Source organism: Polyodon spathula, chromosome 2 (assembly GCF_017654505.1).
Source record: "Polyodon spathula isolate WHYD16114869_AA chromosome 2, ASM1765450v1, whole genome shotgun sequence".
Classification (NCBI taxonomy): Eukaryota; Metazoa; Chordata; class Actinopteri; order Acipenseriformes; family Polyodontidae; genus Polyodon; species Polyodon spathula.
In genome coordinates, this window is record NC_054535.1 from 23,370,362 (window position 1) to 23,382,643 (window position 12,282).

Consider the following 12,282-nt stretch of genomic DNA (forward strand, 5'->3'; position numbering starts at 1 on the left):
GGACTTTCTCCCAACTGCTGCTTTTAAATGTTTCTTTGATTTTCAGCAGGGTAATTAAAATAATTAGGCAGCTAGTTGTAAGTCCAGCAATGGGGTGGACTTGAGAAAGTTGCATTGACCTGTAATGACAGACACCTGGAATCCTCTTATCTGGCAACCTAAAATAGGACAACTCACAGTATTGATTGCTTGGCCAAAAGTGGATAAAAAAAGAATCTGTTATTCCCTGAAGAGTTGTGTTTATAGGCAAGTCTGTTTTGTTAGTTGTGTACAATTAATCTTGCCTTTGTCATATCCCTTCCAAGAAGATTCATGGATGAAGTCCTGCTGTAGATTGTGTCCACACTGCTTGCAGTAACCTTGTTCTGATTGGTTCCCCCTTTTTATTTATGACGTGTTCAAGCATGGTATGCTGTGTGTGTGTGTGTGTGTGTGTTAGTGTAGCAGGTGGATGGAAGTAATTAATAGTTGCTGCGATTTACACTTTTTTCTCCCTCCAGCAGGGGTCACTATTCATCATTAAAATATGGATTAATTTAGCTTAGCATTTGTTTACCGGGATGCAGTACTGTCATCATTAGACATGGAAATGTTACATTTATACATGAAAAAAAAAAAAAAACATTAAGATAAAATAAAACAAAGAAATGCCCCTCAATTTCAGCTCACTACAAGGAATTTCTTCACCAAGTCTCAGTCACAGAAGTCAATTTGTGAGCATTAAAGACTGTTCAGTCATTTGACAAGCCTCAAATTATCTTCTTGCCCTTGTTTCGTAATGTAGGAACATGTCGTTTTTTAAGTATGTATAATTTAGCGTCAATTGCACTGCTTTGTAAATAATGAAAGAATATTGTAAAGTGTTTCATTGCTAGGAGACTTCACCTCAAAACAGAGGAAACCAAGGAAAAGAATAACTAGTAACCGTAGGAATGCATTATGATGGGTAAACAGAAATAAAGAAAACATTTTTGTATTGTAAAATAACAGCTAATTTAAAAAAAAGAAGGAATGAGTAAAATATTAATGCAAGAACTGGGGATTTTAAAGAAGACCATGTATTATGTATGTAAATAAAGAACAATATAGAATGCTGGTCTCAAGTAAAAAAAATAAAAATAAAAATCAAATTGACTGTGTTGCCTTTTTTTTTTTTTAAATGTGGTGATAAAATACAGATTTATTTGACAACCAGCCTTTAATAAAAAAAATACCCACTGGATGACAAATATTTGTGATGAGGCATGACTGTACTAGGCTGAAGCAACAATGCACACGTTCAGATGTTGAATGGGGGAACTTGGGGAAAAGATTTTGTATTATGTAGCTCTTGCATTCTACTGCATACACTGTCTGGACATTTTTTATTAGGTTTCGTCTAGCCAATTGGTTTTGGCATTGCCATGGTGTGGTGTCCTGGTATACCCTGGGGTCCCTTGATTACTCTTGAAGGCCAAACGAAGGCCGCAGTTTAGTTAAGCATCATTGCAGATCATTTCCACTCAATAATGCTGAACTTATACCCAGGTGGTGATGGCTACTTTCAAGACAATAATGCACCAATCCATCAAAATTTTAATCCAGTTTGCTTGAACTTGGACAGTTTCCTCATCATGACTCTGCCTACCTCTCTATGTGACTTAATGGGTGATCAGTGATCAGGACAAACGGTGGTACGGATCCAAAGTGGACAGCAACGCAGTGCAAGCTGCTTGAAGAACAGGTGCTTCAAAACAAGCTATTTGTCTGCTCGAATTATTGAAATATCTTGTCAAGCACATTCTGACTACTCCTTGTCTCTCTTGCTCATACAAAAAAAGGCTCATGAACATGATGTTTGCAAATAAACCTGCAGGAAACTGGATTCTACTTATCTGTCTGGGCAGCACTCATTATTTCTGTCAGCCTGGTAATGACATTACAGTCTGAGCAAGACAGAGGAACAGGGGTGTCATCTCCTTTTAAATGTTTCATACAAATTGCCAAAAACGAGAAAGGACTTCGGGCTCAACAGCCATGTTCAATTTGTTATCTCGGTTTTCAAAAATATAGCAAACCATGCAACGTGTGGCTGAAGCCAGGTAGGCTCAATTCACCAAATTATGAAAGCTGAAAATAGCATCACAAGATTATGCATTTCGTTATAATGATTTTACATTATTTATTTTTAACACTGCACTTAATTTTACAGAAGGATGACACTGGGATAACTAATTATAACGTTTGTGTCTTTATCTCTGCTCTTTATTTATTTATTTGCTTGGGTTTTTTTTTTTTGTTCTGCAGTTTTAAATGGACTTATCTTTCCTTTACTACAAGATAGGTCTGCAGTTTTGAGAGGAGTTTCTTTCCAGGTCTGCAGTATTGAAATTGTAACCTATTTCTGTAAATAAGCCTTACTTAAATTAAATACTATCTCATGTACCATGCACATCTGTATTTATTTGATTGCAAACACCGTAAAATAGAATTGGAAATAAAAAAAGGTGAAATATATTTAAAGCTACTTGCTAAGTACTGTATTTTAATATTTCTTACTTGAAAAAAAAAGTATCTGAGTATTCTAACTCGCCCATACATTTCAACATTCCCCAAAGCTATTCCTAAAAAGCATTTATACAAAATAGGATGTGTTTGCCAAATATTAAATAAGAGAATTGCCTGAACATTTCTGTGGTATATGTGTTTTTTGGCAGACGTGTTTAAATTCACAATCTACCATAACTTTGTTAAATTCTGGAGTAGCTATGGAGTAGTAGCAAAGTTGCATTGATTTGTATCAAGGCTATCTAGTCCTTTGACTTCTTTAGAGTGGAAATGCTTAGGGCTGCTAGCAGCTTATGCCAGCCATAACTAAACACAATCACAAGATCTATACTGTAATTGTAAATGCATTTATTTATGTATTACAGTGAACTGGAAACACAAAACTCTAAGATACTAAGGTTAACACAACATATTCATCTTTTTTAAGATTATAAATGTGTTACTGGTTTGATATTAACAGCCAGAGGAGACTGAATTTAGAAAATTCAATGCATTTTAACAATGCTTCTCAATGTGTTAAATACTGATTTTTTTAAATTGTGTTTATTTTAATTTTTTTATTATACTGTATTACAACATACAGTATACCACCGTGGAGTGTTTTATAGTTAAGGATGAGACATTTTCTGGGATGTCTTCAGGCTACTGGGAATCGAAGACATTAAGGTATGATGCAGGATCTGATTAAAAAGCAACATTTTCACTGAACAGTAATGGGTTTCATATGCTAAATAAAGGGTTCATAATGTAGATATTAAACATAAAGCCCAACACCGGAAGGGGCACCGTGTGCCAGAGACATACAGCAGGGCCGTGCCCATGTCAAAACCATCATGCAAACTGAATGTTTAATTTTTAAACTGATCATTTAGTGTTCTAGGAAGGCCAATTTAAATCAAAACCAGGACGATGCAGGAAAACAGGAACAGATGGCAACCCTAGAAAAATGGAGATGTAAAACATTAAAATAGGAGAAAGCCAATGACCACCACAACAGCTTCACACGCAGAGATAAACAAACTCTTTAACCAGTTAGAGCTATGTTGCATCATAGTTTGCGAGACGTGGTTCTGAAACCCGATAAGCAAATTCAGTACCTCCCACGCCTATTACTAAAGAACCCTTACTATTCACTACTATCTAGATTTATTTCAAATGCATCACAAGCAAGTAACAGGAAGCAATGTGATTTTATAAAAAATAAAATCTCAAAACTGCCTTTGCTGTTACTGTGGTTGTAGGAGAAATATAACTAATTTCCCTTTATTCAGTCAGACTTGTTTACAATTGCATTGCATGGTTGACCTGTTTAACGTTCTCTGTAAAAAAAACTGTAGCCTATTCAGAATTCTAACTTGCATTCCTTTATGCAACAAAAAAGGCAAAACATCACTGCCAGCCTTTTATAGAAGTGTGCTTTGAAGATACGGTTATCAACTGATTAGCTGTGTAATCCTTTTAACCCTGAAGCATAGACTTCATATTAAAAGAAAAGAAAAAAAGGGTGCTTCTGAAAATAAAACATGGTTTCATCCTTTCCCCAACATTGAATGAAGAGTGATTTCACCAACTCTCTTAAATGGTTGCTTTTATTGTCAGTAATAACATGAATCTGGATATTTAGAAATCCACAAGCAATTGTGTCCATCTGATAGACATCAAGTGATCTCCCCTGAAGGTGTCTGTCTCCAAGTCTAACTGTTATTTCAAAGGATTTGAAACATTGAGTCCACAATACACTGATTCAAACATGGTTACCAGTACACCCTTCACATGCTCTACTTTGTACAAAAGGACTACGTCGACTGAGATGATCAAATATCTCAGCTTCACACGTGCTGCATTTGTCAATGTTTCGTGATTTTTATGGTGGTAGCTGCTGTAGTGGGACATATGCCAAATGTGACCTTACCCTGTCCCTAAAGGGCATTTAGGTGTATGACAAGGTCAATATAGTTCTGTTGGGCTGTGCATTTTCCACATCTCAGGATCTGCTGCAGATAGAGACCTACATTTACAGGGTCATAGTTCCATTTTTCTTTCTGATCAGAAAGCATAGTTTTATTTGGAAATGATAAAGGGTACCAGGATCCCAAACTAACTATAGATTTTTTTTTTTTTTTTAACCTGTTTTAATTATCCTATTATCTTTGTTCTACGTGATTCTCTATTGTTCCATCTGCCAAGATTGTTATCTACTATGCTTACTAGCTATTACAGCAAACAAAGTGAGATGGGGAAGTATGTCAGTCTTTCACAGCAGAAATTGCAATGGTAATTAAATTCCCTACCTTGCTTCAGAAAAAAGCAGTCTTGGGTAGTCTTAAGAAGCATAGCTGTAATAGTGACTTTAATATTATGCTGTTAGAGAGTAGTTATGTCGATATGCAATAAAAATACGATTTGAAATTCATGTCAACTTAGCTTTATGCCACTGTTAATTCAGGTGGTGCTTGTATATCTGACTCTACAAAAGTTACTGTACATGACGGTGAAAATTATTTGGCCTGGTGAACATGCTACTGCTTCAGAGAGGCCTATGCTTGTGGATACACAAGAACAAGACATTTTACATGCCCCATTCTGGTTCAGTAGTGAATAAAAATATTCTATTCTTGAGATAGGTTTCATGACGTGCAGGCCAAAACCTGTGCACAACTCGTTTCTGCACACATTGCCATGCTTAAGATGGTTTAAAGAAAATGTACTCATGTAAAAAAGGTCTGTATCTATCGCATATCCTGCTATGGGGAGATATGAGCATACCACCAGCACAATACACTTCTTCCGATGCTGGGTATGACATTGGAGGAAAGGAAGGGGTCAAAGGCAGTTCAGACTGATATTTGCCATACTAACATTGTAGTCATCCAAGCATAACATTTCCAATATATCTGGTAGTTGTGCTGTCACCTGTAAACAGTTGTTTGCTCGTCTATGGTTACTGTTTCATTTACCAAGTTCAAAGGGATTGACGACATGGGCCGAACCGATTACTCTACTGAAAAAGTATCTTTAGTGTTAGCAGATGGACACAGATAGCTCTTCTTCTTTCGCTAGTTTCATTGCAGCAATGTTCCAGTTTAAAGTCTTTTCTTCCTGCTCTGCACTTCTCCTACCAACTAACATTGCACCAGTTCAAACAAGATAATCGTATTACACACCAACTGTATCTTTGTCTTAAAAGGAATAGGCTAATAACACAATGCTTTGATGTGTCAGTAAAATAACAGCAGTCAATACAGTAAGAGTGAAATGAAATAAGAATAACTTATTTTGGTATCGTGATCTGCTTGCAAAGTGTATATTAAAAAAAAGAAAAAGAAATGGGGTGTTTCTTTTAAAGGAATGTGTCTGTAAAAAGTCTGTCTGAAAGGCTATGTGAAAAGATGTTAAAGTAGTTCCATTAATGAAGAGAATACATCTTCCCAGCGCTCACAACGCAGCAGCAGGGAGCTCTGAAAAGAGACTCTTGTTTTTTTCCATTGCCTGTTGTGGTGGTCTGGATGTCAATTACAAATAGTCCTCTTTCCTCTCTAGAACTTGAAAGATAACATAAGAAAGACCTCTGATTGGTGAGTTACAAAGGTCCCATAGTCCAGCAGGTGTGTCGTCCCCTAATGGTGGCAGTAGTAGGTGAGTGTGAGCAGCAGGGGGCTCCAGAGGACTGGTTTCAGAATGGATGGCACTCCATTGGAAATGCCTGGGGACATGTCAGTCGATTTGCTCCATAGCTTCCCCTCCTGGGCGCTCTGGAAACAGACAGTGTTATTTACTCTATTGAACAAACAGTGGGGTATATTCAGTTGATCTGAACGTTGGCAGATCTAATACAAACTTATTATTGTAGTGAGATTTTGTTAAATAACAATATAACAGTGACTGTGCAAGTAATGTTAGAGCATTTATCTTTGAAAATGAGGAAAATACCAGGTTTTGTCCTGTTTATATATATATATATATATATATATATATATATATATATATATATATATATATATATATATATATATATTATTAATTAGAATCTGTCATAATCTTTAGACTGGTCTGTCATTGTTTAGATAAGTTGGATAAAGCCCAGTGTCACTGTGTGGAATAATAAAGGTCAATTCCTTCATTAAAATTGGTAAAACTCACAGGTCTGACATGTCACAAAAAGTAATAAAACATACAACATTCACCAACAAATTAAATATCAATATTCCTGAACAAGACGCTGTCTTCACTACACATACAGTCCTCATACCTGTTAACATGGATAACAGGGACATGTGAACAACATTTGTTGACAAGGGAAAGCAAGATTTATAAATGACCAGGATGCACCACTTGGACTTTATTTTGTCTTAGTAGGTGTAAGTGATTCTAGTGTATATCGGGTGCATTTTCTTTACTCTACAGCACTTTTGTTTTCTAACTGACTTTCAGTTTCTGTTTCGGAACTCTTACCTGGGTGGGAAGCAGTTGTCTGAAGAGGTGGTCCTCTGTTTCCTTGGTAACCAGCAGAGTGGAGGCAGCCTCCAGGGGGTTGCTGGTAGGGATGGAGTTGCCTGATTGGTTGGGTGTTGCGTTCAGGTCTGTTCCATTGCCGAAAGCTAGAATCGCATTTTCTGTTTAATGGAAAGAGAGAAAACATAATAATAATAATAATAATAATAATAATAATAATAATAATAATAAAACAGCTGTTCTTTTAGACTGATCTGACAATTAAACTAACTAACAAAAATATCATGTTAAAGTCAAAAATCCTAGATTTAAGAAGAGGGATATTGGTGTTTCTATGAACAAAACAAAGCATTCTCTGTGGTTAGTATAATGTAAAGGTAGTTTCCTAAATATATTGTCTAACACACACACACACACACACACACACAGTGTAATCTGTACAGATGGTTAACTGATGAAATGTCTGGTTAAAGAGTATGGTGGAGAGTCTGGGTACAGTGGTTTGTTTGTGGAAGTGCTCGATAGGCCTATTGAGGTTTTTGGTTTCTGTACAGAGCATTTAGAAATGTCATAACAAAACTATTACTCTTTGTAAAATGTTGTTTTCCAATCACTGCGAAACATCACCAAAATATCTAGGAAGGTTCATGAAAATTACAATTGCCCTAAAAGGAACTTCTAATAAAAAAAGACAATAAATAAAAGGTAATGAGTGCCCAATGGTTTATCACACAATCTGCTTAACAGTTTCTAATTGGATCTCATGGTGAAACCTACAGTATAAGCTATGCTGATCTAAAAATCCTGGTAATTTAAAAGCATCATCAAGAACAAGCTGTTTTGCATAATGACTGTCTTACTGTGATGCAAAGGCAGTTAACTGTCCTTAGCAGGAGATCATGCAATAGAAGGGATCATTGTAAGCTATGCAGACTCCAGGACCCATCACGGGGCAAATGATGATGAACAAAATTGGCTATCATCATGTGAACAGAAGGACCCCACACTGGTTAAACATTTTTAAACAATTACTGTACATTTCCCTCTTGCATCTGGAATAATCTTTGAAAAAAGCCTACATGATATAGCCTGAGGAGTGTGAGTAACAATACCCTGATCACATTCAAAGATTTCTGTTCTATTCTTGGAGCTCACTAGAGTAAGGGAGGTCAGTGAGTTGTGCCACAGTTAGATCAGTGACACCGAAAGAGCCCCTAGTAGATTAAATGATTCTAAATGAAAAGAAAACTAAGCTTTAGGAAATTTCAACAATAGCTCAAACCTGTGTTTCTTGTAGTTTTAGATTCAGATTTGGGGAATTTGAGTGTTCATTCTGAGTAAATATCAATATTAAAACTGCATTAGAGTTTTAGAAGCTCTATCTTAACTACATTTAGAGAAAAGGCGTCCCGAATACAAAATCTAATTTGTAATTGAAAACAAACTTTAAATAAATAAATAAATACATCTTTCCAAAAACATTATATATATATAAAATATTGTGAGCCAGGAGAGGGTGCACATTTGTGTTTGTTTAATGGTTTAATTAACGATATTTGTGTTAATTATTTATTGTTAATTATCCCCTGCAACTGGCTATCATTGTAAATTAGAGCCAGGAGCAGGGTATATAAAGAATGCAACCAGTTTGCTCAGGGCTGTTGCTGTTTGGAGGGCCCGGCTGATGGTGCTTTCAACCGTTACAAAAAAAAAAAAGGTACTGTGTGAAAACCTTTTTTGTGTGTTTTGTTTTGTTAATTTTTAAAACAGGTAAACAGCCTAGCTGTCCTGTCTTACAATTAGGTTCCTGTTTGTTCAGTTAGTCCTCGTAAGAGCTAGGTGTTTATTTTGTGTTATTAAAAGTGCACACAAGTGCTGAAACTTCCATTTCTGTGTCCTGGGTCTGTGTTTGAAAGGGGCAGTGAACCGTGGTGAGGTGCAATCCTGTAACCATATACTGTGTGTGTATGTGTGTGTGTATATATATATATATATATATATATATATAATCTCTGCCCTGGGTCATCCCATCCCAGTTCCAACCCCCTACCAACCAGTGTTTACATCCCCAGTCTGGTACCAAGCAGGTATTGTTGGGTCTTGAACAGCCCTGTTGCTGATCTTTTAGCAGTTGAGGCAGCACCTGTACATTCTTACTGTACATTGCTTGCTACTTGCATAAGGTTTGGGTTTTATCTCTACGGGACATGCAAGATGCAAGGCCAGCCTGCCTGTGGAGGACAAGCACAGCACAGCATAGCACAGAGCAAGCAAAGGACACACTGGTGAACTGCAGTTTCTGCTAGTCTTATATACATATGCTGGAGAAACATCTCTTCTGCAGCTCTCTTCCAGTGTGCTCTGCATCCCTCACCCCTGCACAGCACTCTTCCTCATCACCCTCTGTTACAGAGTAGGCTGCATCCTCACCCCATGGGATAGCCCTTGCAGGAAGCTGTCTTTAAAGGCTTCCTCATCTTTATCTACCTCTTCTTCTCCTCCCTCAAGGAAGAAGCTTCAGTGGTACAAGCAATCGGTGGACTCGGAAAAAATGGAGTACCTCTGGACAGCAGTTTTACACCGAGGAACTGTCCCCGCGGAGCTGCTGGATGATAGTTTGGCGCTGCCTGTCCCTTTGGAGTCCCAGGGGGCTATGAGCGCAGATTGGCAGCAGGATGACGCGCTCTTCATCACCGCTTCTGAGGAGGTGGGCGAACAGGACCTGGCGTTCCTGTCCAAGGACGCGAAGTCAGACAGCACGTCCCCTGTGGTTAAGGTCTCCCTGTCAGCAGAGCTTCTACATTGATCGAGGGCCACTGCAGTCTTGCAAGTGTCCTGGTCTACAGAAGGTGAGGCAAGGCAGTCAATCTTACGTGACGAGTCTGCCACCTCTCCCGTGTCGTCCGACCCCCCCCTACCCCGTGCATCTGGATTTTATCTTTGTGATCCAGTCGTCCTAGGATTACCCAGCTACAGCTCATGCCGTTTCCCTGTCTATGGACACCCTATATAAGGTGCACGACGTGGAGAAGCTGGGCCTGGCCCAGTTTCCACCAGTGGAGGTTTCTATTTCTACTTGGTACAGGCACCTAATTTAGAACTCCTGTCCACGCATGCTCTCTGCCCCAACAAGTTGGGCCTCAGGGGTGATACTTAAGCATGCGTATTCAGGACAACTTTAACGGCATTTTGGTAGCCTACCAGTCACATTTTCTGAAATTCCCCTCTGAGAACCACAGGCATAAACACAACAACTGGATGGATTGTACCTGATCCATAGAACGAGCTCAGTCTATCTAAACTCAACAGGCAGGCAGTTGGTAGAAACCTAGCTGTGCTGGTGGCTTTGGCTTTCTCCGGCAAGCGTAGCGTTGCTGTAGTGTGCCGGAATCCATGAAGGAACTGGTGTACTTGCTTCCAAATAAGTGACCGCCCTGAGTGCGCAAGCCAGTGACAAGCTTGTGCCCCTAGCCCCAGCAGCCTCAGGGACCGGCACAGCCGTCTGCGGCTGATACCAGGGGCGGTATTTAGAACCGTCCCGCAGCTGTTCGCAACAGAGTATTTAATAAGTTTTGCCATCTGGTGCATAGGCAAAAGCCACAAGGTGATCAGCGGTCCTAGGGGTTTGCTGCCATAGGCCCAGGGCCCCTTCTTAAGGAGTCACTTGGAGTATTGGCGTCAGTGCACCACGGACATCTGGGTGCTTACTACCATTCAAACCGGCTACTGCAGTTCAAGCACGGTCCCCCTCCCTTTCAGGTCATGACTCCAACATCAGTCACGGACCAGCAAGACACCGCACTGGTGTCTCAGGAGGTAGTAGCTCTGTTGCAAAAACGGGCTATTCGTATAACACACTTCCTCCAGTTGGAGGAAGGGTTCTGCTCATGCTTTCTCAGACAGCCTCCAATCTATCATGCTGTCCACTTTGTTGGCAGAGTGCAGAGAAGAGTGCCAGTTTAGAGCTCTTGTAGCATTCCAGTGGTGCAGCAATCTTGCCCTTGCGATGGCTTGGGTATACTGACCCATTTGGTAATGATTACATTTCGTACTTGAAAGAGAATGCTAGGTTATTATCATAGCCCTGCTTCCCTGACACAGAAATGTAACCATTAGCTTTCACGTTCGCTGCGTACATGATTGCAGCAGGCTTGATGGATAAATGACGCTGAGATCTGGGAGTGCAGTCTTTTATACCCACGGGGGGCGAGCATGACTGTGTTACAGAGGCTCTGCTGAGCAGCTTTGTTATATCTTATTCAGGTTTCGGGTCTTAAAGCGGTTAATACACATTCAATAATGGTTACATTTCTATTTCAGGGAACCAGGGTTATGATAAGGTTTTCTTACATATATATACACACATACACACACACACACGCACACACAGATATATCTACACAAATATATCCAAAATTTAAAAAAAAGTTTCTCTGTGTGTAATATCAACATGTGCAGCATGAAACACGGTTTTCTCGTTTGTGTATCAATGGACAGCACAGGAAGAAGCAGAAACCCTTGCTGCATTTGATTTAAAACATTTAAATAAAAAACACCTATAAATTTAACAAAAGACTATTCTATGACTATGGAAAGGTGCTAACTGCTAAATTGAGGTAAGAAGGTAAATTGAGGTAAGAAATAAATGCATTTTAAATCCTTGGCTATCACACCCTTGGAAGGAATGTGGTTTAGCTTTGTTTGCACTTACTGAGGCAATCGTTGTCTGTGAAAGAGTTGACGAAGCTGGAACACTGTCCCTGCTGGTTGCCGCTGGCACTGCAGGAACACCAGGGTGCCACATTAGAGGTGGAATTGTCAATGTAGTTTGGAGTTATTATGCTGCCTAAAATCAGAAGAAACACAAATTTATATAACAACAACAGAAAAGTGAATTTGTTGAAGGATAAAACCGATTCAAATCTGAATAGTTCAGAGTTTATGCATATGCAACAGAATTTTGATTGGGTGGATCTGCAGGGTTTTTTTTAACACATTTCTTCAGCTGATGCTTATTTTAAGAAAAACTTCACATTATTGCATGCTCAACAGGCTGAGCCATATGCAGTTAATGTGATAAGCCTTGCAGCCCAAGTGTCATCAAGCAGAGCACTGCCGTCTGTACAGTACAGTGAGGCAAGGTTTGTATCTTTATCCTATAATTTAATTTGAAATATCTATTTAGAGTTATACACAGTGCTTGAGTGCCAGTACACAGTACAGCTACTTCTATATTCCAAAGACTTGTGTATCGGCACGTCTAGAGATCTTTGAAAGTTGACA

At 38.9% G+C, this 12,282-nt stretch overlaps 1 protein-coding gene across 1 annotated transcript in view; it reads right to left on the minus strand.

Moving 5' to 3' along the window:
• Positions 1–2,998: 2,998 nt before the first annotated feature.
• LOC121294336 (GDNF family receptor alpha-4-like) overlaps positions 2,999–12,282 on the minus strand; it is an 82,985-nt gene continuing 73,701 nt past the window's right edge. Inside the window, exons 6-8 of the mRNA XM_041217948.1 lie at positions 11,711–11,845; positions 7,000–7,160; positions 2,999–6,299 (exon numbers count right to left, since the gene is read on the minus strand). Of these exons, the coding sequence (XP_041073882.1) occupies positions 6,165–6,299; positions 7,000–7,160; positions 11,711–11,845 (431 nt within the window). The 3' untranslated portion in view covers positions 2,999–6,164. The remainder of the gene's footprint in view (positions 6,300–6,999; positions 7,161–11,710; positions 11,846–12,282) is intronic.